Genomic DNA, 27395 nt, shown 5'->3' with positions numbered 1-27395 from the left:
AAAGAAAACATTGATCCACTAAAAGGTGAAAAGTTTAATATTTTAGTCATTCATCATTAATATATATATAATATATATACATAATTATATAATTAATTATATATAATAACTGTGTATTGTATTAGTGCCTCCTGTGTGCCAGGCACCATGCTGGGTGTGGGGGTACAACAGTGAGCAAAAACATGCAGAGTCCCTACTTCAGTGGCACTTAAAGTCTAGTGAAAGAGATAGACATAAACCAAATACTCATTCTAATGCATGGTATAATTATAAACTGAGAAAAGTAGCCTACAGGTAAAGAACATGATTCTACTTGATAAAGACCTAGCTATGGGGTTAATGAAGCCTAATGTGGTGAAGAAACTCCTGAACTATATGATTTAGAGGGTGAACACATATTATTATACAGACAGTGGCAAGTAAAGAAGAGAACATTTTATGCTGAACTGCATGTACAAAGCCCCTGTGACACAAAGAGACTATGGAGCATTCAAGAAAGCAAATATATGAGGCTACTTTAAATGGAGCTAAGGGTAGCCCGGTTGGATGCCATCATCATTTCTTTCATTCTCTTTTATGGGCTACCAAAAGTTGTATTTAACTTTTGTTAAGTGATTACTTTGTGCCAGACGTGATTATAAGGACTTAATCTCAAGTCCCCATGAGGTAGGTACTATCATTGCCATTTCACAGATGAGGAAAATTACCGGATAAAGTTACTATGTGATATTCTACTATACTCTTCTTCCTGTCCTCTGCTTGGATATGACCACAGGCTAGACAGGACTGTCCTTTCTAGTATGTAGCCTCGAGCACTGAAATTTTCAGAGAATTTGGGACGCAGGTAGACATTCAGGAGAGGCTCTGTGGGCCCCAGGCTCTTACCCACTAGGTGAAGCTCGAGTGTGAATCATAGGGGAAAGCCATGGGGTATCCCTGCAACTGTCATATTTATTAATCTTATTTTATTCATGTCTGATACTGAACATAGGACAGCAACATAAATATTTTGAGCTGACCCACCTTTGAGATAAAGAGGTTATTATTGGGGCACCTGGGTGGCTCAGTGGGTTAAAGCCTTTGCCTTCATCTCAGGTTGTGATCCCAGGGTCCTGGGATCAAGACCCATATCGGGCTCTCTGCTCATCAGGGAGCCTGCTTCCTCCTCTCTCTCTCTCTCTTTCTCTCTCTCTGCCTTCTTGTGATCTCTCTCTCTGTGTCAAGTGGATAAATAAAATCTTAAAAAAAAAAAAGAGGTTATTGTTAGCAAAAACTCTCACCCTTTTTTTTTTCATTGTATTTTTCTCTGGTGTTTGTTGAAGAAAGTATATATATTTATTTGGTCATTTGATAAGTCTAGGTTTGCTAGTGTATGCTTTCAACTAGAATTATTCTCATTATTGATTGTTGCACTGAATCTTTCTTCCTTTCTTTCCAGAAATCTGGTTGGAGTTGGAGGGTGAAAGAAAATGGATTCGTTTTCTTATTTACCTGCAGAGAACTTAACCATTGCAGTCAATATGAGCAAGACTTTGTCCTCAACAGTGGTGCATAGATTTAATTCCACTAATGACCCACCTTCAATGTCAATAACGAGGCTTTTTCCAGCCTTACTAGAATGTTTTGGCATTGTCCTTTGTGGCTACATAGCAGGAAGAGCTAATGTCATAACATCAACACAGGCCAAAGGACTGGGAAATTTTGTCTCCAGATTTGCACTTCCAGCTTTATTATTCAAAAATATGGTTGTACTTAATTTTTCCAATGTGGATTGGTCTTTCCTATACAGTATCTTGATTGCCAAAGCTTCTGTATTTTTTATTGTCTGTGTATTAACCTTATTGGTTGCCAGTCCTGACAGTCGATTTAGCAAAGCTGGACTATTCCCTATTTTTGCCACACAAAGTAATGACTTTGCATTGGGATATCCTATAGGTAAGTTATTTTTTATTTTTCAAGTTTTTAAAAAATTTGAGTGTTTTAGGAAGTAGCAAAATTTAGTCTTTTAATTTATTTAGGCATTTGTTAGTGGTAGACATTTACTTATATCTAAAAAATATCTCTTGGGGCACCTGGTTGGCTCAATTTTTAGAGCATGTGGCTCTTGACCTTGGGGCCCATGAACTTGAGCCCTACATTGGGGGTAGAGTTTACTTAAAAAAAAAAGGAAAATCACAAAACCTCATTCCAAATCTCTGTATCAACCCACAATGCCTACCCCCAAAAGGGAATAAATCTTTAAAAAAAATTTTTTTTAAATTTCTCATATTTTTTCTTAAGTATTTCTTACTTTAGGATGAATTCTCTTTTTTCCTTAACTTTGGAGTTTGAAGCTCCTTCAAACGTTGACCTAAAATAAATAGTCATGTCTAAATAAACTTTATAAATCGTCTTTCTAATATATTCTTTTTCTTCTCACCATTCACACAAAAGAAGCTCATGCTCCAGAGGGATGAGTTTCTGATTTAAATTACATAAGAAAGATAGATATATGTCTGCATAAAAGTAGTTATTAAATGTTAGTAGTGGAAACTTATGAGTGACTTCTTTTCCCTCCCTCATTTTTCTTACCATTTGGCATATACATAGTTTTACATTAAATTTTGTTGTTGATCTTGTTATTCAGAAAGTCAGTATACTTCAGTTTAAGTTAATTTCTTGTATAAGAACGAAAATGGTGAGTGCTTTTGCCTTTTCAGCATTTCCTTCTTAACCTTTCCAACTCTTTAGGCAGGCTAATTTTATGCTTCTATGTGTGTTTTCCTGATAAAACATACCAATCTGGGAATATCTTGAACATACTCTTTTTTCCAGAACACCCTAAGTACTAACTACTTAGTAGCTACTTTTTATATTTTTATTTTTAAATTACAGTTTATGTTATGCTTTGACCATGTGTCATGGTGTAAGGACCTGAATATTAACGGATATAGTCATACATTCATGCACACCTTCACAGGGACTGTTACGTACCCATGATTGTGCTAGCTGCTGGGACTACAACAAAGTCCTCATTCATATTAAACTTACATTTTAATGTGAAAATAAAATTAAAATTAAAATAATATCAGGTAATGACAAGGACCATAAAAATAAAGTAGTATAAAAGGCTTGGAATGAGGAGGTTCTGTTTGATATAGGGGGTCAATAAAAGCCTCTCTGAAGGTATATCTTCTGAGCAGAGACTGAAAGAAATTTATGGAAGTGGACAACTGAAAACTACCATTAACTTTCAGATTCCTTATTCAGTAGTTTAAAAACTCTCCCCCCACCCAAACTGTTAATTATTTTACCTTTGGCACCAAAAAGATTCTACTGGGTATACTTTTTTTTCCCCTTCCTTTGACCCGCCTCCATCTTGCTTACCAGAAATGGAGCTAAATCTTAGAAATTAAATAACTCTGAGTAAAGCAGGTTTATGAGCAAGGAAAATCCGGGCTCCTAGATGACTAAGCTATAAATAGTAGCTATAAAGGTGTTCCTTTAAGGTTATTGAATTTTAAAATTAGGATAAACCAAGCATTTATTTTATTTTTAAAGACTTTATTTATTTATTTGACAGAGCGAGACACAATAAGAGCAGGAACACAAGCAGGGGGAGTGACAGAGGGAGAGGGAGAAGGAGGCTTCCCCGCAGAGCAGGGAGCCCAATGCGGAGGTCGATCCCAGGACCTGAGATCATGACTTGAGCCAAAGGCAGACACTTAACAAATGAGCTACCCAGGTGCTCCTAAACCAAGGATTTAAATAAAGACGTTGGAAATAAAACACTTTGGAAATAAAAGTCCATCTCCTCGGAGCATTAAATAATGTAAACCTGAGATATTTGTGGCATAAAGACCTTATAAATGGCTCAGTATCATAGTGTTAAGTAACAACTATTACATTATCTTAATTTAGGCATAAACTATATATAGTTTCATGTTCTCATAGACTAGTAAATCCACAACTAAACAGAACTAACATTTGTAACTTTATATTTTCTTATATACTTACCTGAGGTAGGGCAGATATTTTTAATCCTCATTTTCAAATAAGGAGACTGGCTTAGAGAGATTTCATTGTCTCTCTCAGGTCACACAGCTAATGTGACTGAGATCCAAACCTTAGAGGTCTTTTGGCTCTAAATCCTAGGCATTCTCTTATGCCACACAGTTATGTAACATACCCATTTAATCTGTAGAAGACCTAACTAGCCCGTAACCCATTCATATCAGAGAGAATCAAAGATCTTTATCTTTATATTAATTCTATTTTTTTTTTAAAGATTTTATTTATTTGACAGAGATCATAAGTAGGCAGAGAGTCAGGCAGAGACAGAGGAGGAAACAGGTTCCTCGCTGAGGAGAGAGCCCGATGCGGGGCTCAATCCCAGGAACCTGAGATCATGACCCTGGGATCATGACCTGAGCTGAAGGCAGAGGCTTTAACCCACTGAGCCATCTAGACGCCCCTCTTTATATTATTCTAAAGGTATTCCATGAAATGAGTGGCAGTGGAAAAGACCAATTAGATGAGCTTATGCATTTTCATATTAAGGCAGAATCTCTAAATCAAAAATGTAGTCAGGGGCACCTGGGTGGCTCAGTGGGTTAAGCCTCTGCTTTCGGCTCAGGTCATGATCCCAGGGTCCTGGGATCGAGCCCCACATCGGGCTCTCTGCTTGGCAGGGAGCCTGCTTCCCCATCTCTCTCTGCCTGCCTCTCTGCCTACTTGTGGTCTCTCTCTGTCAAATAAATAAATAAAATCTTAAAAAAAAAATATAGTCAGCTATCTTCATCACTGTTTTTCTTATGTCCCACTTTGGATCACTGAGTAATAATCATGTTCCCAGCAATATGCTAGTCCAATTTCCCTGATGATTATCCTGGTAAAATTTGAGTCATCATTTTTTGGTTTTAAACTACAAATAATGGGGGCACCTTGGTGGCTCAGTTGTTGAGCATCTGCTTTCGGCTCAGGTCCTGGGGTCCTGGGATTGAGCCCCACATCCAGCTGCCTGCTCCGCAGGAAGACTGCTTCTCCCTCTCTCACTCCCCTTGTCTGTGTTCTCTCTCTCGCTGTGTCTCTTTCTGTCAAATAAATAAAATCTTTCAAAGAAAGAAACTCTTTAAAAAAATGAAGTAAAAAAAAATTACAAATAATGTAAGAGCTCTTACTACATTAGATTGTAGACAATAACCTTACCAGAAACCCAATAGTATTCACAAAAGTGCTTTCTCAGGTATCTGCAGATTGGAAGGGGTAATACGGAGCTATAGGACTGTGTATCTGTTTCGAGGAGCTGATTTATTATTGCTGCCCTTACCCATCTGCCTTCTGGGCATTCTTAGGGTGGACAGAGAAGACTGTATCTCTGGAGAGAAGACTCTTTCTTTCTGTTTGTTGTGTGATGTCTCCCAGGAATTTCCACTCTTTTGTTAACAGATAAACATCATATCTTATGAGAAATGTCCTTTTTAAGACTGCTTTTGTTCCACAGTATCAGTCCAATTTATAGGTGACTCAGGAGAAAGCTCAGTAGAAGATAAGCTAATGAATAAAGAGAAAGGACATTCATGGTTCCTTTTTCTCTATTTTATGCCAACTATAAGCCTATGAAATTATATTCAAATGATTTATCTATATTCAAGTGGCAGAAGGCTGCAGTGCATTTAACAGACTAATAGAGAAGCTCGCTATTTTTTAGAACAATTCTTTTCAAAGGTACTTTAAGAATTATGAGTTCGAGAAGAAAGGAAGAATCTACCAAGGTGAAATGTTGATTTCAGCAAAACAGAATCATTCCCTACCTCTGTCATTAAAAGATACTAATAAGGCATAGTTAAATCCTATAATTTATTCTTCAAACAATGCTGATAGCATAAGTACTCCGACTAATCATAATTATGCTCTAGTGCTTGAGCTGTAAACAGAAAGGAAATGAAGCATTTAACCATATGCCATTAAATAATAGAATGATCTTGTCTGGGTCTTTGTGTTGTTTGCTAGGGATTGAAGCCCGGCAGGAATCAAAATAGGAGCCCCAGTGGGTGGCTAATTTTGTCTTTTAGTTCCTCATAGTAGGAGTCTCTCCTCCCCCCAAGAGCTTTATTTGTAAGCGTTAATTAATTAGAACTTAATGGTTGACATAATCATTATAAATCTAATTTGTTGGTATAGGTCACTGCTTTCATATATGTCAATTTAAAAAGCCATCTTTTGCTTGGTAATAGAAGCAATGCCAATTCACAGATAAATATGTAACTTTAATTATGCAAACGAATGGCAGAAATGGACTGAAATTTCCTCGTTGAGCCCTGTTCTTCTCGTGATTTGACAAATATTTATTTATTCCCAGTTTTTGTTCTCCCTTTAGATTGTGCCTTTTTCACCTTCATATACCGGTTCAGCTGACTCAAAAATGTGCTGCTAGTAACCTGCTTTATAAAAATTCAGCGTGTGGAAAAAGAAAAAAATGGGTATAAAAAGAAAGAGGTCTAAAAGAGAACAATTAGATATTAATCGCTGTGTGTTACAAAATATATTTTTACTTTGAAAACTTTGACATTCATTGATGTGCTAATTGCATTCAGCAAGTATTTACAGATTTGCTTAGCCCTGTGCTGGGACCTGAGGGCTCTGAAGTGATGCCATCAAGGAAGTCAGAATGGGATGAAGGGGCACTAATAGGAAACAAAAGAAGCCAGAGCCATCCAGAGGAGGTCCAGGACAGAGACTGAAGACCAGGGGGAAGCACTGGTACCTGAGACAGGCCTTAAACTGTAGGCAAGATTTAGGTAAGGAAAGAGAGACTTCAAGAAGTTGGGGCATGATGATCAGCATGTTGACTCGTTCTTGTGGGAGGTAAGAACTGTGGGAAAATCATTATGTTTTGAAAGTTAAGATTTAGAGGATATTGTCAGCAGTGAATAAAATGGATCAAGGGAGTGGTCAAGAAAAACCAAAAGGATCTAAGTTGGTAAACACATTAATCCAATTTTGAGATTTTTGACTAGTGGCTCAAGAGGAGAAAATAGAAAAGGTCCAGGGAAAGAAGAATGGACTTAGTGGTTGGATAGAGTGGTTGATTAGCTGTAGATAATAAAAAACTGCTGCTCAAACTTGCATTGAGCTTTTAAAACAATCTATGGTCCATTATCAGATGGTGATGAAATGCTGGAGTGCAGAGAGAGTAAATTTCTGGAGAAAAGCATTAGCCTAAGGGGCTTTGTCTGCTGAAGGTTGTCAGAGGAAACACCTTATGCATTTTATTTTGGCCACTTGGGAAAATTCCTGAACTCAGGTAGAAAACACAAGGCTTTTCCAAAGTATATTCTCTATTTTAAAACTTGAGATTTTCTCTTAGAGATGGAATATCTGTTCAGAAGGAGTGGACGGGTCTAGAAATAGTTATCGAAAGTGACGCCTTTTTTTTTTTTAACTTAGAAGTTGAAACTTTATGAAACATGAAAGAAAACCACTAAGAGATACAGAACTTGTATATCTAGGTTGGAAATCAATGGGAAGAATTTGTGAAATTTTATGTAATCGAATATGTTTTGTTTAGCCTCTGCTTCGTTTCAGGGGTATTATAGACCCCAGTATGTGCTTAGCTGAAAAAAAGGGAGTGGAATCCTACAAAAAGGTAGGTTTTAGCTAATGAGAACCAGGTAGACTTCTAAAGGTTATATAATCTAGTTACATAACTGTACCGGACATGTGCTTGACATTAACTGAACTTGTGTATCCTGAGTAAGTAAACAAATATATTTTCCTACCTGTGTAACTTTATCTTAATGTAAATTGAGAAATCTAATCTTTTACATTTTTTCACATCGTTGCCTCTATCTTAGCAAGTGATTGTGGCTGTTCTTTTTTGTTGTTGTTAATCTATCTTTCTCAGCCTCCAATTATCTATGAATCATCCTTTATACGTATTAGCTTGAATTTTGGAACTCACTGCCAAAAATGTGCCTGGAGACCAGGTTGCTTACTCCAAGGGTCTTAAGTTGCTCTGATCAACTCAAGACCAAACCACCAACTGCTAGTCCACCAACAAACAGCTAGAAGTCTAGTCCAACCCACCTAGCCTCTTGCCGGGAGACTCATTTTATGCATTGGTTAGGTTCCAAAGTTATCATGTTGTGTCACATCCTTGAAAAATCCCTTAAATCGCCCACAAAATGCAAAACACATACTTTGTGTACATTGTTCCATTTCTCATAAGTCTAACACAGCCAGATTTTTTTCTCTTGCATTGTTTTTCCTCCATGAACAAGTGATATATTTAGTTTGTGTTTGGGAACATGCCTTGTGGGGGAAAAAAGAGAGCGTAGTTGAATTTGTGTTTGTTAAATGTGTACTCACATGACTCTACTTAGATTCACCTTTTCATTCCTAATTCTTCAGCATCTTCGCTGGGTCTTCCTGAAAGCATTCATTCCTTTTCATTCCTCTCAAATGGAGGCTGCTTATTTTCTCTTCACCTGCAACCTACATGCAGGCAGAGCTGGCATCCTCATAGACGCCTCGTACCTCTGCTAGGCCGTTATTCTCTGCTCTTCCGTAGGAACTACTTCTTTGGGTTTCATATGGCCTACCTAGTCTGTTCATCCTCATTGCTCTCATCTGGTGACCTCATTCTGATCATTCCTCCTCCTTTAGTGAGGACTTTAATAATTGGCGCATTGTCTTCTAGACTACCAAATCTTGCCATTATCTTTTTTTTTTTTTAATATTTTATTCATTGGGCGCCTGGGTGGCTCAGTGGGTTAAGCCGCTGCCTTCGGCTCAGGTCATGATCTCAGGGTCCTGGGATCGAGTCCCGCATCGGGCTCTCTGCTCGGCAGGGAGCCTGCTTCCCTCTCTCTCTCTCTGCCTGCCTCTCCACCTACTTGTGATTTCTCTCTGTCAAATAAATAAAATCTTTAAAAAATATATTTTATTCATTTATTTGACACAGAGAGGAAGAGAGTATAAGCAGGGGGAGTGGCAGGCAGAGGGAAAGGGAGAAGAGGCTCCCCACTAAGCAGAGAGCCTGACATGGAGCTAAGTCCCAGGACCCTGGGATCATGACCTGAGCCAAAGGCAGATGCTTAACTGACTAAGCCGCCCAAATGCCCCTGCCATTATCTAGTTTGACATTAGCATCCATGTGTACTACCCATTAAATCCTCTCCCTTTCAGTGCCTGACTTTTCCAACTCCAGTGATGTTTCCTCTACTCCCTTTTAGCCACCAACTCCCACGGCACATCTTGGACCTAGGCACCTGGGATATATTAAGATCAGTAGCTCAACTATCTGACTTACTCTGAACTCCTGACCTTCCAACTACTCATCATTTTTGGACTTCGGAGGGACCTCCTGTGTCTGACTCCTCTGCATTTTGTCTGAGAGCCACCTGCCATCTTTGCTTCTTTTCCACGATAGCTTGGACTCTATCGCTTCAGTGCCCATTATTTCTTTCATTGTCTCATACTCTCTCTCCCAACCTCGGTAGTCTGGCTTCGGTTCCCCACTCCAGTTGAAACCTCTCTAAGGGAATCAAATCACCTTGTTGCTATTACCACTTAAATGTTTAATTCCTTACTAGATTTGTGTTTGAAAAAAAATTTTTTTAAAGATTTTGTTTATTTAACAGACAGAGATCACAAGTAGGCAGAGAGGCAGGCAGAGAGAGAGGGGGAAGCAGGCTCTCCACTGAGCAGAGAGCCCGATGCGGAGCTCAATCCCAGGACCCTGAGATCATGACCTGAGCCGAAGGCAGAGGCTTTAACCCACTGAGCCACCCAGGCGCCCCTGTGTTTGGAAATTTTTTTAAGGATTCTACAATTCTGCCCTCTTTTTGAGACTAGTCTTAGCCTCTACATAGTAAAAATTAGTGGGTCTCACGAACAGTAATTTTGTTAAAGATTTTATTTATTTATTTGCGAGAGGGAGAGAGGGGAGGGAGCAGGAGCAGAGGGAGAAGCAGACTCCCCACTGAGCGGAGATCCTGCCATGGGGCTCAGTCCCCTAGGACCTTGAGATCATGATCTGAGCGGAAGTCAGATGCTTAACTGACAGAGCCACCCAGGCACCCCTCACTAACAATAATTTTTTAAAGTTGATCATCATTTCATAGGCTAAATATCATTTAATATAGTGTGTTCTTCTTCCTTGTAAGCTTTATTACTAAAATTTACTTTTTCAAAGTAGGCTAATGAGGTCATTGTGCACTACTTATATAAATTTACAATATGTTATAATTAAGCATGGAAAACATTATGTACATAATATATTACTGCATTTCTGTGGTAATCATTTTTAAAGCAATTTTCATTCGTGTTTTGCAGTTGAAGCTTTGTATCAAACCACATACCCAGAATATCTCCAGTACATTTACTTGGTGGCGCCAATATCTCTTATGATGTTGAACCCTATAGGATTTATCTTCTGTGAAATCCAGAAGTGGAAAGACACTCAAAATGCTTCTCAAAACAAAGTGAAAATTGTGGGACTTGGACTTCTGCGTGTATTACAGAACCCAATAGTATTTATGGTTTTCATTGGCATTGCCTTCAATTTTATTCTTGATCAAAAAGTGCCCATATATATGGAAAATTTTCTTGATGGACTTGCAAATTCTTTCTCGGGAGCAGCTCTATTTTATCTTGGTCTTACAATGGTGGGGAAAATAAAGAAACTGAAGAAGTCAGCATTTGTTGTACTAATTCTTCTCATCACAGCTAAACTGTAAGTTCCATTTCTTTAACTTGGGGACTGTACTTTGTGAAAGCCTTGTTTAGCCAGTTCCTGAGATGTTTTTGCAACTGTTTTCTCCCCTAAATAATCTGATAGTAATACTCTCTTCTGAGTAGCTGTCATTTAAAGGAAAATGTGGTGTTGGTATATTGTGGAAAGTTACTGCCTTATTCTGTGTAAGTTATTCTTTCCATTTTACTGCCAGAAGATAAAGACTATTGGTTTCCCTTTAACTTTTTTATAATCTTACTTAATATCTCCTAATGTCCCAGTTTGGTCATATTTTTAAAGGAAATTTTACAGGATTTCTGAGTTTTCCAATCTTTTAAAGCCCTGTTGGTCATGATGAAAACAATAATTTTGAGTGCAAGCTTGTTTTCATGAGTTTGGGGAAAATATTCTATAATTCTGTGGGCGGTTGAACTTTCTAAATAGGGAAGTCCATACAAATGATTATTCTCAACTATCTGATCCTAGCTTATCAAATAAAGTTTATATCAGTTCCTTAGTCAACAGTTCTTCAGCTTACTTAGTTCATTAGCCACAGAGTTGTACTTCATGGTGAAGGGGACATAATTTTACTGTGACACCACCCCAACGCACTTTGGGCATACTTAACTGTTGAAATTAGCCTTGTGTAAACTATTAAATTCACAAAAGCAGTGCAATATGAGATAGGGTCTATATTTTCCCAAAATAATAAAAATGAATATAACTTTTGAAAATTATTTATGGTGTGGCATTATGTTCCTTGGAAACAAAGTATTAATATTGCCACAGTCATAAATACAGTTCTAATGTTTGTTTGTTTGTTTTTTAAGATTTTATTTATTTATTTGACAGAGATCACAAGTAGGTAAAGAGGCAGGCAGAGAGAAAGGAAGGGAAGCAGGCTCCCTGCTGAGCAGAGAGCCCGATGTGAGACTCAATCCTAGGACCCAAGATCACAACCAGAACCAAAGGCAAGGGCTTAACCCACTGAGCCACCCAGGCACCCCTGGTTCTAATGTTAATAGTATTGTCAACTTCAACTTACAAGTAATATTTAAATATTCTCATTGTAAAAATATTTTTTCCTAAAAAAAAAAAAAAAAAAACCAAAAAACAAAAAACTTTTTTTCTGGGTCTTTGATCTCTACTAGATAGTTTTATCTATTTTTTAAATTAAAAGGTACATGTAAGCTTTGCGCAGTGGCAGTATCGTAGCCAATGAGGTTTATCCGAGGCGCGATTATTGCTAATTGAAAAAGTACATGTAAGAGCAGTTTTGTATTCTGTACTAGAGCATAGGTGCTACTATGACAGTGTTATCAATCCCGGCCTCATTCTTTTTAGAGGACAGCTTCATTAGCTCGGCTTCCTTTATATGCTCTTTCTATGGAATCCTAAAGGATTTGTTTAATAACTGACTCTCCACCAGGTCTGGATTTCACTACTTTTCTGCTGTACCTCAGCTGTTTCAGTTCCCTCTGCCCAACCCTTTTGTCTTCACAGCAATGAAGAGGTAATTGTAAGATACCTGTTTTTCTATTGGCTTTCAGAATCTAAATGAGCTGCACTGTTACCAACAGATGAACCATTTAAACCCCAAATCATAATAAAGACCAGGGGTTCTTTCCAAAAAGAAATTTAGTAATTTTCTTGAAAAAAGTTGGCTTAGATGGTCAATCTTTTTGTTTTCTTTTAACATCTCAGTTTTCTGGTAGAGGAAACAAGAAACGGCAGCTACAGTTACAACTTTTAAAAATTTTTGGAGAGGAAATTATTTGTGGAACCAAAGCTGAGGGTCTTTTCCTCCTAATCCCTGATGTTGAAAACACTTTTTAGAATACTGTTACACCTAAGTGGCTCAAGTTGAATTCTTCATTCTTTCAAAATGTTCACAAGTAGGCATGTAGAGAATATGTGCATGCAAATAGATAGACCTTTTGGGCAGGAGAAGAATAACATAATGCCAAGTTCACTGAAACATTCGCCTCCTTGGGGACCAGTGTACTTTGAGATCGAGTGAATGACACATTTCTTGTTTTTTCAGCCTGGTGCTCCCACTTCTGTGCAGAGAAATGGTGGAACTCTTGGACAAGGGCGACAGTATAGTGAACCATACAAGTTTATCAAATTATGCATTTTTGTATGGTGTCTTTCCTGTAGCACCAGGAGTGGCTATCTTTGCAACACAGTTCAACATGGAAGTAGAGATTGTACGTATATGCTACCTTCTAAGTTTAATTGTACAATTAGCAGAAAAATGAATTTTTAAAGCAGAGAGATCAGTCTTCTTTTATGAGAATTTTATATGTGAAAGCTACTTGATTGTAAATAAGGAGGCATCACGTAACTTCAGGTAATAGAATTACTTAATCTGGGGTCTTTTCTCAGCCATAACTTTTTTCATTAGCCTTTTTTAGTTTTAAATATTTTATTGTTGTATTTCTGCTGAAGCCTAAAGTTTATTTGTAGTATGGTAACTTTTGAAATTTGGGTTAAAAAAAATCTGTTTCATTCACTGTTAATTCACCAGATGCAAAACACCACATAATCAGTTGCAGTAAATAGCTAAAATCAATTAACACCAAATTATTAACGGTGTCTAAGCATATGTTATCTATAGCACTAAATGTTTTCAAAATATAACCTGAAGGAACTAAACTGTTTAACAAAGGTTAATTCCATTATTTAATCTGTAAAATGTTTACATGGTAATTTTTTTAATTGATCTTATTGCCCTATATTTTATGAAATAGTGTGGGAGGAAATTGGTCATCAGTTTAATTAGATCATTACTATGCTTTACTTTCTAGAACCCAGAAGATAATCATCAGCTTGGGATGTCTAGTTCTGGTTATCTGCGAATATTAATTGAGCATAGAGTGGAAGAGGAGCCAAAGGAACTTAACTGTGTTTTTGTTTAAGGACTCTCAGAAAGGGGGATATAGTATTTGAGAACATGCTGGAATTTATGATGTCTTTTTAGTGACTCTTGCTTTTATTTTAGAAGCCTTGATGGGCTGTGACTATTTAAAATGTAGGGTCATTGTTTTATTGAGACTATGACCTTTCTCTCAATTTTATTTCATTTTTTGCAGATAACCTCAGGGATGGTAATAAGCACATTTGTGTCTGCACCAATCATGTACGTTTCTGCCTGGTTACTGACCTTTCCTACTATGGACCCTAAGCCATTGGCATATGCCATCCAGAATGTTAGTTTTGATATAAGTATTATCAGCCTTGTCTCCTTGGTAAGTACATTTCACTGTAAATATGAATGAAAACCACAGAATGAGTTTGAAAATAGCTTAGTAACAGAAAGTTAGGGATTTAAAAATCTATTTTAAAAAATCTCTTATGTAATAGAGAAAACTAAAACCTGCCCGTAAAATGTGATATCAGCCTTCTGAGTTGTGTCTTTCCTTCTGAGAGATAGAGTTGTGTAGCAGATGAGGCATGAGATTTAGTCAGCCCTGCACTGGCTTTTGGCCCTATCACCGACTAGGCGTATATCTCAGCCTTCCTAAGCTGCAGTTTTCTCAGCGAGGAAATAGAGATACTAATTTTACCTATTTCCATGGGTTCTTTTAAGGATTACATATGACAATACATGTGAAAAGCATCTGCAAATGGCAGATTACTCTACGAATACTATTGGTATTAGCTAATTGTAGAATCATGGGGTTGGAAGGGATTGTCTAACCACCCATTTAATGACAACGAAGCTTTTTGGATAAATCTAGTTCAAATTAAATACTAAAACATTTAACAACTGGAGTTGTAGCTCAAGTTGCTTATGGAATTCAAGCAGCATTCTGGTGGGGAAAAAAACACTTTTACTGTTAAAAGAAGGATGTGGGGGTGAACGTGTGTGTGGACAACAAGTAAATGTGTTATTAATGTAATTTCTAGGAAATTTCACTTCTGTTACATATTCTTAAAATCTGTGCTCTTCGACAAGAGGACAGTCTAGGGAGAGGGATGATATGAATTTTGATTGATAGGGAGGGGAGAAGAAAGAAGGAAATCAACCAGCATTCGTAGCTGGCCACTTTAGAAGGAGAATAGAAACCCAATCCTGATAAATATGAGGAATGCAAGATAGTTCGTCTCAAGGTGGGCTCTATGCTTTGTTTGAAGTCAGACTGCCTGGAATTTGGATACCTCATGAGGCAATGGTGGAATCAAAATTAGAAGAGTTGGGCGCCTGGGTGGCTCAGTGGGTTAGGCCGCTGCCTTCAGCTCGGGTCATGATCTCAGGGTCCTGGGATCAAGTTCCGCATCGGGCTCTCTGGTCTGCGGAGAGCCTGCTTCCTCCTCTTTCTCTCTCTGCCTGCCTCTCTGCCTACTAGTGAACTCTCTCTGTCAAGTAAATAAATAAAATCTTAAAAAAAAAAAAATTAGAAGAGTTCAGTAACTGCATCTCCCACGAAAGATCTTTTCCTGAATAGCTGGCTATGAGCCTGTGTCCTACCCAGCCACCCAAGGTGGGGGAAGTTAGAACATGGCCTTGGTCAAGGCATTAGTTCTTAAAGACCCTGTCATTTTTTTAAAAAAAGACTTTACTATTTATTTGTCAGAGAGAGACCTAGAGAGCATGCACAAACACGGGGAGCGGCAGGCAGAGGGAGAGGGAGAAGCAGGCTCCCTGCTGATCAAGGAGCCTGATGCAGGGCTCCATCGAAGGACCATGATCCCAGGATCATGACCTAATCTTAAGGCAGATGCTTAACCGACTGAGCCACCTAGGCTTTCTGACTCTGTCATTTTTGAACAGTTAATTTTCAATAGGATCTCTCCATGCTTTGTTTTCCCCAAAATATAAATGACATATAATTAGTTTCAGGAATACATCATGGTGATCCGATACTTTTATACATTATGAAATGATCCCCATGATAAGCCCAGGCACCGTTTGTCACTGTTCGAAGTCATTATAATGTTACTGACCATGTTCCCTATGTTGTACATTGCATCCCCAGGACTTACTTATTTTATAATTGTACTTCTCAGTCCACCTCCCCTGTTTCACCTGCCACCCTACTCCTCCCTCCTCTGGTGACCAGCAGTTTGCTGTATCTATGAGTTTATGTCTGTTTTGTTTTGTTTGTTCATTTGGTTTGTTATTCGGATTCCACACAGAAGTGAAATGGTATAGTATTTGTGTTTCTCTGTCTGACTTATTATTTCACTTAGCATGATGGGCCCGCTAGCGGGTCCATCCATGTTATTGCATCTGCATGCTATTAATTTTACTTTGGGGGGCGCCTGGGTGGCTCAGTGGGTTAAGCCTCTGCCTTCGGCTCAGGTCATGATTGCAGGGTCCTGGTATGGAGCCCTACATTGGGCTCTCTGCTCAGCAGGGAGCCTGCTTCCTCCTCTTTCTCTGCTGTCTCTCTGCCTACTTGTGATCTCTCTCTCTGTCAAATAAATAAATAAAATCTTAAAAATTTTTTTTTACTTTGGGTATGGTAATTTGCCTTAATATTCTTTGGGGAACTAGGCAGATTAAAGTAAATAAAATATTGGAATTTCTTTCTGAACCAGGATAAAGAGAGTGCTCTAAAGAAGCCAATCAGTGAGTTATTTGATAAGTAGTCCAAACGTTAAGAAACCTGAATAACTTTGAACCTTTTGTCTTTAAGATCTGGTCTCTGGCTATTCTTCTTTTGAGTAAGAAATACAAACAGCTTCCACATATGCTTACAACTAATTTACTCATCGCACAGGTTAGTAGGCAGATACTTAGAACTATGCTTTTTTCACTGATTATTCTACTATAAAGAAGAAAATTATCTGGTTGGGTTTTTCCAGTTATGACGTCGAAAGTACTTTTTACCAATTGCAATTAATTACAACTTGATCACAATTAATTTATCCCTAAATTATATTATACACCACAATATGTCTTGAACTTATAAAGTTGAGGCTAATAATGGCATTTGGTGATAATTTTGCACTTTGAATAGAAATAATCATTAAAAATTGAACTCTCTCACTATCTTATTCTTCTAGTCAAGTGTTTGCATGACTCAAATTATAATGCAAAGACGTTTAACATTTTTTATGTAAACGATTACTTTATTTTTTATTATTTTATGGAAACGATTACTAAATATAAGGTTAGTATTTAGAATGTTTGTTTCAATTGATTATGTACACTGTTAAAGACCATAAGAAGGGTTTTTATCATAAAACTTGAAGTTTTAGTATAACTAGCTAATTATTCAGCAGTGCTTTAAAATGAATAATTATAATGAATTTGCTGTGAATAAAACATTTGTCTGACTCACATGACTATGACTGACTTTGTTCATAATTTTTTCTGCAGTCTATTGTCTGTGCTGGAATGATGATATGGAATTTCGTTAAAGAAAAAAATTTTGTTGGACAGATTCTGGTGTTTGTTTTATTGTACAGCTCCCTGTATAGCACCTACCTATGGACAGGTAAGATGGATCGTGAATGGAAATTTAGGTCTTCCATCAGGAGAAGCTATTTGAAGTCTATCTAGTAATTCAGGACTAATGCATTGTCTCAGGCCATTGCGCTCACTGGCATAGGCAATGTGTGAAGCCAAGTTCCGTTTCCATGGTATAGAGAAATAGGACCTCATTTCAACTTTGGATGCTGGGGGTTTCCAGTCACATGGTCTTTCTCCTCTGGATCTTTGGCTCTTGGCCATGGTCAGCAGAGCTCCCTTTTGGAAGCAGCAAGAGATCAGGTATTAGAGGCAAGTGGAGAAAGGAGGAAGAGAATGTCAGGGAAGTGTGAGGCCCATGAGGTATATCCCAGAGCTCACTATCAGAGTCCAACCAAACTGAGTGAAAAATCTGGCCCTGCCTTCAGCAGATAGCTTAATTTTGCAATCTCAGTTTCCCCATCTGTGACTTTGGGTTTTTTCACCTTATAGAGTTATTTGAAAACTAAATGAAATATGGGTATTTATGCCTGGTATGTGGTAGGCAGCCAACAAGAACTATATTATTAAACAGCAGGGAAAGTGGCTATAGAAGAACAAGAAAAGTAAGGAATAAAAGGGTATGGAAATACAAAAGTACATAGTAAGAGAGACTATTTCTCATTTCAGCTGGCTCCAAAAAAAATAGTCAAACACTTTAGCATATTGCCATTTTGAAGTATAGTGTTGACCTTGGATGCCTACATTCTGGTATGCTTGCAAAACATTCTGGGTGGCTGTTTTGTATCCATACCACAAATGTGAACTGATACAATGGCACAGAAAAGGAAATTGTAACATGGTAGGGCTGGTTGGAGCCACTGTGAGGAGGCAGGTGTCAGGAAGTGGCTTCGAGGGACAAGCCTTTGATTTCATGCCTTCGAGATCAAAAGCAGGGCTCATCTAAGTCAATAGCCTTTTGAAGTGAAGCAACAATGTGGTGAGGAGTTCTGGAATGAAAACTTCAGTGCAAACAGAAGAAGATGTGTGGTTTTGAAAAGCAAACAGCTGTAACCAAACCACCATGAGCTCGCTCCTTGGCGACTCCCCATGTTGAAGCTAAACCAGGTGAGTTGTTACACAAAGGAAACTATTTGCAGCAAATGAGGAGATTGTGGGGAATAACTTCCAAAGCTATGGCTCCCTGAGCAAGGGTGACTGGGTTCCTTTTGTCTAGGGTTAGGGTGAATATTCAGGGAGAGCAGTCTTGTCATCATATGTGTCAAGGTGAGTATCAGGTCACACGTGCACCCTAAGGAGAGGTGCACTGTATCGTATGCTATGTAAATGAGGCTTGTGCTCCTCCTTCCATGGAGGGTTTTATTGCTAGAAGGAGGTTAAAGGTAATTGTTGGTCATCCCAGAGGTCCCTTGTGGTCCACCTGCACAGGTGCAAGGCGGGAGTTTTGCTCAACCCGGCCTGGGTGGCCTCCACCATCTGTTGCTTGAGGGCTCAGTTCGGTTTGCATCACGTGATGTTATGCCTATGGGTTCTTTTGCCTGAGTTAAGCTGGAAAGAAGAACTCAAGGAAAAACATGGGGCATATGTGTGTTTGTACAAGCAGATAAGCAATAAAGGCCAGGTCTTGGGATCTAGCTGGTGACTTATCTTGTGTAATGTAAGAGTTTTCAGGAGATGTCAAGTAAAAGAGCCTAAAGACTTTTATTCCCAAATACAGTTGGGCAACTTGATCTCTAATACTTACATTTCTTAAGGCTAAGTTTACCATGTGAATAGGAGAGCAGCAAATAGATCATTGTATCAGAAATCACCAAGTGTCTTTAAAACCTTTTTAAGCAGGGATGCCTGGGTGGCTCAGTGGGTTAGACCTCTGCCTTCGGCTCAGGTCATGATCTCAGGGACCTGGGATCAAGCCCCGCATCAGGCTCTCTGCTCAGCGGGAGCCTGCTTCCCTCCCTCTCTGCCTACTTGTGGTCTCTCTCTGTCAAATAAATAAAGTCTTTAAAAAAAAAAAAAAAAAAAAAAAAACAAAACCTTTTTAAGCATACATGTCAAAATCTATCTAGAGACGTTGTTCTGGATTCCTGGATCCCAGTGAAGGTGCTCTTCAACTGTGAGATTATTAGGCTAGAACAGGATTTTAGACCTGAAGTGTCGTTTTAAATCATCCTGTTCAGCCATTTTCAGTTTCACCCATTTGCCTGCCATCTTCACAATTTTTGCTGTATCTGCATGCCACTTGTCCTTTTTTAAAAAATTTTCCCTAAAAATTTACTCACTTTTTTAACTTAAATAAATTGAACCTTATAGTAATAAAATCCCAGGTTTCCTGTGCTAGTTTTTCACTAGCGTGTTAAACACAAAACTAGTCCAAAAATTTCGTATAGTCTCTTATGCTTTGGAAACAGCGGTATAGTGTAAGTCCTTTGTTTTTCAAATGAGTTCAGTGAGGCCCAAAATGTTTAACCTATTCAGGTAGGAACTCTAAACTTCTGTCAGCAACCTGGGAGAGATCCAGGACCAGCCTGGGCCTATTTGTAGACCAGCCTTTGCATAAGGCAAGAATGATGACCTTTGGGACTTTGAAGAATGCTCTCACTGCTATAATAGAACACTGTTGGGTACCTTGTTGAAAACCTAGAACTATAGAAGGCACAAATGTATTTAGGAAGGAGCAGTGACATTAAAGTACCTCCTGAACTTGCAGGTTCTCTGTAAAAAAAAACAATTTGCAAGAGCCTCAGTGTTCATTTGTATTATTCTAGCACAGTGTTACTTAATCTGTACGGTCTTGGGTCTGGGTATGAATTCCTTATATACAGCTAATAAACAACTTTAAAACTGAAGCAGATTCACAGGTAAGAGTCCCAGTTACAAACTCAGTAATTCTAATTGGCAACATTCATGACAGGACAAAGGATCTTGTTTTGCTAATCTGAATCACAACTTGAAATATAAAATGGAACTCAATCCTCTGGTTAGGATTTTTTTTTTTATTTTATTTTTTTTTAAGCGTGGTTTGCCTTTACTTTCATGTGTGGGCTTATGACCTGGTTCATCTCACTGCGTTTCTCTCTTCAGACTACCATAGAACCTTCGCTGGGATCTTGGGTTGTGATAGTTGGCCTTCACTTGGCTCAAACTTACCGTTTAACCAGATGCTGGCTCTGAGATTATGAGACAGTGCTATGGTTATAAGACGGGCATCTTAGATGATTATCATTGAAAATATACCAAAGAGACTTAAAATTTCTCACAGAAATGTCTAAATCCTGCAGAATATGTCTTAAGAACCCTAGGGGTCCATGGACGATTATTAGAAACACTGATAGAGTTTGTAGTCCTGCTCTGCCCTCTGCTGGCTATGTGGCTTGGGCAAACCCTTGTGTCCATATCTATAAAATGAAGGTGTTCATTTCAAACAATGATTCCTTCCAACTCTGAAGCTCTAAGAGTCTACTACTACATAGGATTTATGGAAAATGATGTTACTTGTATAAATAATTGGATTTAAGATGAAAGGAACGCTCAAGAGTTTTAAAACATTTGTTTTTGTATTAAGTTCACATTATATTTGTATTAAGTTTTATCATTTAGACTTGGGGCATTTTCCAAAAACTAAACCAGGGTAAGAATTGCCTGTACTTTCTTAGCACTGGCAGAGTGAGGGTGTTTTATTTTTAGACTTGCTTTGTATCCAGTTAAAATTTTTTAAACAAATACATAGATTTCAACACCAGTCAAAAGAATAAACTGATTTGAGCTTTTGAAAACTTTCTCATATAAAACAAGAAGATTTGAGTAAAGAAATAATACAGGAAGGAAAACATGAATGATTATGAGACAAACATGCTTCAAAATATTGAGGCCAGTATTTATTTAGAAAGAGTAAATTTTAGGGTCTAAACCCCTGACTACCATCGAAATAAGCTTGGTTAAAGTTCTATGAGGTCTGATCAACATCAAGAGTAACCGTCTATCTTTCAATTTCTGTTTCTTGTTCTTAGGCCTTCTGGCAGTTTCTTTGTTTCTTTTGAAAAAGAGAGAGAGTGTACAAATTCCTGTTGGAATCATCATAATATCTGGCTGGGGGTAAGTGGATAGTTTTCTGTTTGCCTATATGTTTCCCTATACACAGTTACTATTCATTGTCTCATTCTCTCTCTAAACCTTATTCCAGAATTCCTGCTCTCCTTGTTGGTGTTCTTCTGATAACTGGAAAACATAATGGAGATAGCATTGACTCAGCCTTCTTCTATGGAAAGGAGCAGGTAAGAAGAGGTTATTGACAGTTCTTTTCTTGTGAACATCTCTTTTTCCCTTGTTCCTGTGTTTTGCTATACTTACATTAAAGTTATTTTGAAAATCTATTCCAATTTATTGTATATCCCACTAGTGATCCTATATCATTTTGTTAAGTCACACTTTGAACTGTGGTGAAGATTTTATAGGTCTACATCCATTTTTAGCTGATGATTTCCAAATGCTTGAAACTTATTGGGTCATCTTAAACCCACTTATGAATTGTGTTTTCTCCACTGGAGGAAAGAGTGATTAATTTAAAGCTATTTAGTAAGTCAGCAGTAGTAATAAAAGCCATGTTCTTGACTTTCAATCCTTTTATAAGTATAAATTTCAGAACAATAAGTACCTGGGGAAAAATGTTTTTTTGAGAAGCCATAGTGCACCTGCTGATCAAAATTCTCTAGGGCTAGCCTCAAGGATGTATGTTTTTCTTTTAAAAAAAAAAAAAAAAAAACCTTCAAGAGATTTTGATTTCTTATCCTCTTTCTTGTTTCATAATTTTGAATTTTATTGGGTTGCTGTGGGAATAAACAAGATTACATGTATTAAAGACTTTGACCAGTGCTGGCATATGTTAGTATGCAATTAGTATTAGTCAGAATTATTTATGTTTAGTATTATTACCATAACAGTGTCTCCCATTGAAGTATGCTTGAATGACATATTAAAGCAAGCAAAAACTGAATAAAAAAGGTCTGTAAGCAGTCACTTAGCTTGCTTACAGAGGAAACCAGTGATATTGATGGAGAGTGAAAGAAGCCACTAGAGATCTTATTTTCTCTTAATTTAATCCTAATTTCTCTTCAAATAACTTGCTCCCTTTCATATTCTTACTCCTTTTTGAGAACCACTGTTCCAGAGCATTTTTAGTTGTGGAGAGATTGCCTTTCCCACCAAACAAAAATTGCCTTAAGTTGTGCTACTAAGGTGATCAAGCTGGGATTGTGCAAAGTGGCCTAATGTCTCTTTGCATTACTGGCAGATGGTCATCACAGCAGTCACCCTGTTCTGCAGCATTGTGATAGCTGGCATATCACTCATGTGTATGAACCGCACCACCCAAGCAGGACGCTATGAAGGGTTCGACCAGTCTCAGAACCACAAAGCAGCAGAGCCTGGGAATGCTGCCTTTGAGGAGAGCCCAGGGCCAGCAAACGAACCAGAACCTTTTACAAGTTCTGTCCCAGAAACAGGTATGATGCCAATATAAAAAGATACTCTTACGTGCCTGTATAGCCTGTATCCTAAGTGTTTTGCTTCAGGGAACTTTCTTGATCTCAGGGTCATGAGATCAATTCCCATGTCAGGCTCTGTGCATGCCCTGTATGTATGTCATTGAACTGGGCTGGCTTTATGTCTGTTTTCTGAACAATTTCATCTTAGCTGACTTAAGCCTTCAAACTTCTGAAGATAGGATGGCTGGGCCAGACGATCTCTGTATTTTCTTTTCTATTATTCTGTGGTTCTATTTTAACCTTGAGATGGCATCATTATCTTAAATATAGAAAGACACTTCTAATAGCTTATTATAGATGGTGGTTTTTATACTTTGAAATCTTTTCTGTTAAGAACACTGTTGAAGAATTAAATCATCTTATCAATGAAAATTTCAGCCTAGGCATTATTCCTTTTTCTAGCGTATTAAATTTTAATATACTTTGTCACTGAAGTTGTTATTCTATTAGAATTCACATTAGAAAAAAAAAAGAATCCATGTCAAGGAGTGTCATGTCTTATATCTGTGTTTAAAGGACACCGCATGAGGTGCCTGGGTGGCTCAGTCAGATAAGCATCTGCCTTCCACTCAGGTCATGATCCCAGGGTCCTAAGGTCAGGTGCCCTGCTCAGCAGGACATCTGCTTCTCCCTCTCCTGCTCCCCCTGCTTGTATTCCTTCTCTTGCTGTCTCTCTCTCTGTCAAGTAAATGAATAAAATTTTCAGTAACTAAAGGCTACTGCATGCGTTCTCAGACTATGTGGAGAAGCTATAGCTCTATAAAGCAGATGTCTCAAGGCATCTTCCATAAACCAATCAGCCTGTAAAGCAGCAAGGGATTTTCAGCAGTGTATGTCTGAGAAGACAAAGGAATAAGATTGTTTTGACTGCATTTTCTAGACTAGTAGGAAACACGTTCTTGAAAGAAGCAAGTCTTGAGCTGAACATAAAAGAGGAGAAGATTTCAAAGAATTAACGAGAGTGGGAATTGCATGCGTGCCTAACTAGTCTGCAGACCTGAACAGGCATGGGGTTCATGGAGGACACGAAAGAATTGTCTGGGAATAGGAGCACCTGGGTGGCTCAGTGGGCTAAAGCCTCTGCCTTCAGCTCAGGTCATGATCTCAGGGTCCTGGGATCGAGCTCCACATGGGGCTCTCTGTTCAGCAAGGAGCCTGCTTCCTCCTCTCTCTCTGCCTGACTCTCTGCCTACTTGTGATCTCTGTCTGTCAAATAGATAAATAAAATCTTAAAAAAAAAAAAAAAAAAAAATTGCCCGGGAAGAAGGAAAAGGCCTTGTTAGATGGGGGGGGGGATTTGATGGAGAAAAAGGGGCCAAGTCCTCAGGAGCTTTCAAATTCAGGCCAAGGAGTTTCAATTAACTACAGTAAACAATAGAGCACTAGGGCATGTTTTTAAGGAGTGATGAAGTAAAAGCTGTAGTTGAAGAAAGTGTTCAAATTCTTAGTTGTCAAAGCACAGTGGTAACTAATAAAAACAGCTGGATAGAAACACTCTTCCTTGTCATGCAATGAGGAGACAATATGTAAAGGAGCCAGTCCTTTGCCTGCCGTTCTTTAAATGTTAACCTCCAAATAAGCACATGTAAATTCTTCTTGATAGACACCATGTGAACACGTTTCCATTGTGGCTGCATGGGAAATATGTGTGTGTGTATGAATGGGTGGGTTGTCTGGTTTGGTTTGGTTTGGTTTGGCATCTCTGGAAGTTACCCATTTCTGTTGTGGTTGGGCCTTATTCTCCTGTGCTATTTTATCTACCTAGGTTGCTGCTCCTGCTCCGTGGGAAATGGTGGATCGCTCTGCCCATCTGTTGAGCCAGTAGCAAACACAAGCACCAGTGGGCTTGTGACTCCTTCATTTGAAAAAAGTAAGTGCCTAAGGTTTGAGCATGGGCCTAAGGAACAGAAGAGTCCTCTCCTTATACCTTAAAAGATTTCAGCTTAGGATTTCATAGATGCTATACTGCTTATGTAATCCCAAATAAGATGAGCAGAAGTGCTGATAGGGAAGTAATTGTGCATGGATAGAGTACTCATTTAAAAAAATAAAGTTTGGGGAACCTGGGTGACCCAGTTGGTTAAGTATCCAACTGCTGCTTGATCTCAGCTGGGTCTTGGTCTCAGGGTTGTGAGTTCAGACCCCACATTGGACTCCACAGTAGGCATGGAGCCTACTTGAACAAATAATAATAAAAAATAATAAAGTTCTTATAATATATATAAAGTATAATATAATATAGTAATTGGTGGTATTATATATACATTTTTCCAATAAATTTAACCCATGTAATGATTCCAAGAAGTTTGCCACATGCACCATTTCCCTTTTTTTTTTTTTTTTTAAATTTTTTTTGGACTTTTTTCTTATTTTAACAGCTGAGACTTTTCCCCCACTCATTTCCTTTGGGGAAATCTATATACTTTCAATATACCCTTTCTTATAAAATAAGAAAAATCTTTGAAACTAATAACCTTTGACATACAAAGTAAAAGACTGAATTACATTTGTGGTCTGAATTTCAGGCTATTTGTTTACTTAAGCTAAAGTTGGTATGTAACATTATATTAGTATAAGGTATACAACACAGTAGTTCAAAATTTGTATACATTACACAGTGATCACCACAATAAGTCTTATTACCACCCCTTCACTCTTTTCTCCCTGTCCTAACCCCCTTCCCCTCTGATAATCAGCATCTGTTTCAACCTTGCCTTAGTTCTTGGTTGTCGCTAGACCCTTTGCGATTATCAGCCTGATTTATTCTTGATAGTTGCAGTTGGTGAGGGTGTGCTTTGGACCCGTGCAAAGGGAGGGACCTAGATCCAGGCAGATTGGAAGCCAGGTCCTCAGCAGCAGCTGTTAAAGTATGCAAATATATACAATCCCATGGGACCACAATCCTAGACACTGCTGACCTCTAGACCAGGAGATCTGCTATCCCCTGGGTGATAGTTACCAAAAATCAGGGCTTCAGTCAAGTATAAAAGATCCTTTCTGGGAGATAACAGTGAGCTGTGGCAAGGCCAAGTTCCGGGGAGAGGTGTGCACAGGTGGTGTGTCCCTGCCTATGTCCTCTGAGAGTGCTTCTGCAGCCTTCAGATGTGTGGCTTTAACCTGAAGTTCATCCTTCAGGTGAAAGCTTCTGGACAATCAAATGGGTCTTTTCCATACGCAGTCTGGGGCTGTATTTCAGTTTGCTGTCTGTGTATTGTCCAGGATATAGTATCCTGTTCAGCACGATCTTTCCAGTAGTTACCCATGGATCCCGGATGTACAGGCCTCTCCAGCCACCAGAGCCAGTCAGTTGAGTAGCCTCTGTGTGGACTGAGTTTACTTGCCAGTTTTAGCAAGGCGGTGGGAGAGTGTTGGGTGCGGGACATGCCTGTGCCAGGGAAGAGCACCCTGGGTGGGGCACACCTGCAATTTTAGCAGAGCTGTAGAAGAGCGTTCTGGGAGGGACGTGCCTTGGTTTTAGCCATGTTATGTATGCCCACACCTGCCTTCCTAGCAAGGTAGAGGAATAGTGCGAAAATTGGCACTCTCCAGCAGTTCCATCCACAAGGAAAATTCCCATGAATCTTTAAGATTAGCAGTTGAATCTCCTTCACATATAATCCAGTCACCTCTCAAACTGCTGCCTTTGTGCTGCTTGCCCAGATGGGTGAGTCCATGCTTGAGCCCCTCAAAAGGAGTATCTCAGATCTCTATAACCCTTAGGCCCCCTGGACATAAGCCCCATGTTTGGGGCCTCATCTGTCTGGTGCAGGTCCCAAGAGTTGTGGTGCCTGAGCTGGAGAGTTCTAAACCTGTGAATACTTCCCTATTGTGAGTTGCTGCGCCCTTGGTGCGCTTTTTGTAAGACTGCATTTCTGCCTTTCCTGCCTGGCTCAGTGTGGCCATTTTCCCCTTGTTGTGGAAGAAGCAGTTCAGCTAGTCTTCAGTTCTTTTCAGAGAGAGTTATTCCATAGAGAGTGGTAGATCTAGTGTGTCTGTGGGAGATGAGTTCAGGGTCTTCCTCTGCCACCATCTTGGACCATCCCCATGCATGCACAATGGATTTCAAATTATTGAAAACAACTGAACACACTTAGGTGAAATTGCAGTGCACTTTCATTGATTATGCTTATTTATAATTAAGTTAGGAAGGAAAACGCCCCAAAGCCATCTTCATGACAAAACATATGTCAACTGTATTGTTGCCAAAGGCATTTCACTTTTATATAAGAAATGTGAGGATTATAAATAACGATGTACACAAATCACTTAGCAGAGTGTGTGGAATACATAATAAATGCTCATTAAACAGAGTTGCAGTAGTAGTGGTTGTTATGAGCCAAGCAGGTTTTATATTTGCCTGCTCTCTGCTGGCTAGCAATGAATCTTTTTTTTTTTTTTTAAAGATTTTATTTATTTATTTATTTGACAGAGAGAAATCACAAGTAGATGGAGAGGCAGGCAGAGAGAGACAGAGGGAAGCAGGCTCCCCGCTGAGCAGAGAGCCTGATGCGGGACTCAATCCCAGCACCCTGAGATCATGACCTGAGCCGAAGGCATTTTTTTTTAAAGATTTTATTTATTTATTTGACAGAGAGAGAGAGAGATCACAAGTAGGCAGAGAGGCAGCAGAGAGAGAGGGGGAAGCATGCTCCCTGCTGAGCAGAGAGCCTGATGTGGGGCTCAATCCCAGGACCCTGGGATCATGACCTGAGCCAAA

General features: G+C 38.8%; 1 protein-coding gene and 1 non-coding gene across 5 annotated transcripts in view; both read left to right on the top strand.

Moving 5' to 3' along the window:
* GPR155 (G protein-coupled receptor 155) overlaps positions 1–27395 on the top strand; it is a 42476-nt gene that overhangs the window by 3083 nt on the left and 11998 nt on the right. For all 4 annotated transcript variants that reach the window (XM_059394192.1, XM_059394191.1, XM_059394194.1 and 1 more), the window contains exons 2-11: positions 1439–1935; positions 10318–10717; positions 12762–12927; positions 13813–13968; positions 16363–16446; positions 17049–17166; positions 21146–21230; positions 21319–21409; positions 22426–22636; positions 24444–24548. In XM_059394192.1, the coding sequence (XP_059250175.1) occupies positions 1470–1935; positions 10318–10717; positions 12762–12927; positions 13813–13968; positions 16363–16446; positions 17049–17166; positions 21146–21230; positions 21319–21409; positions 22426–22636; positions 24444–24548 (1882 nt within the window). In that variant the 5' untranslated portion in view covers positions 1439–1469. The remainder of the gene's footprint in view (positions 1–1438; positions 1936–10317; positions 10718–12761; positions 12928–13812; positions 13969–16362; positions 16447–17048; positions 17167–21145; positions 21231–21318; positions 21410–22425; positions 22637–24443; positions 24549–27395) is intronic.
* Positions 11907–12043, top strand: LOC132014653 (U4 spliceosomal RNA). The gene has a single exon (XR_009403334.1). It is a non-coding gene; the product is annotated as a U4 spliceosomal RNA (small nuclear RNA).

The sequence above is a fragment of the Mustela nigripes genome, chromosome 3, assembly GCF_022355385.1.
Source record: "Mustela nigripes isolate SB6536 chromosome 3, MUSNIG.SB6536, whole genome shotgun sequence".
NCBI lineage: Eukaryota > Metazoa > Chordata > Mammalia > Carnivora > Mustelidae > Mustela > Mustela nigripes.
Note: the sequence above shows the minus strand (reverse complement) of the source record. Positions and strands in the feature narration are given on the sequence as shown.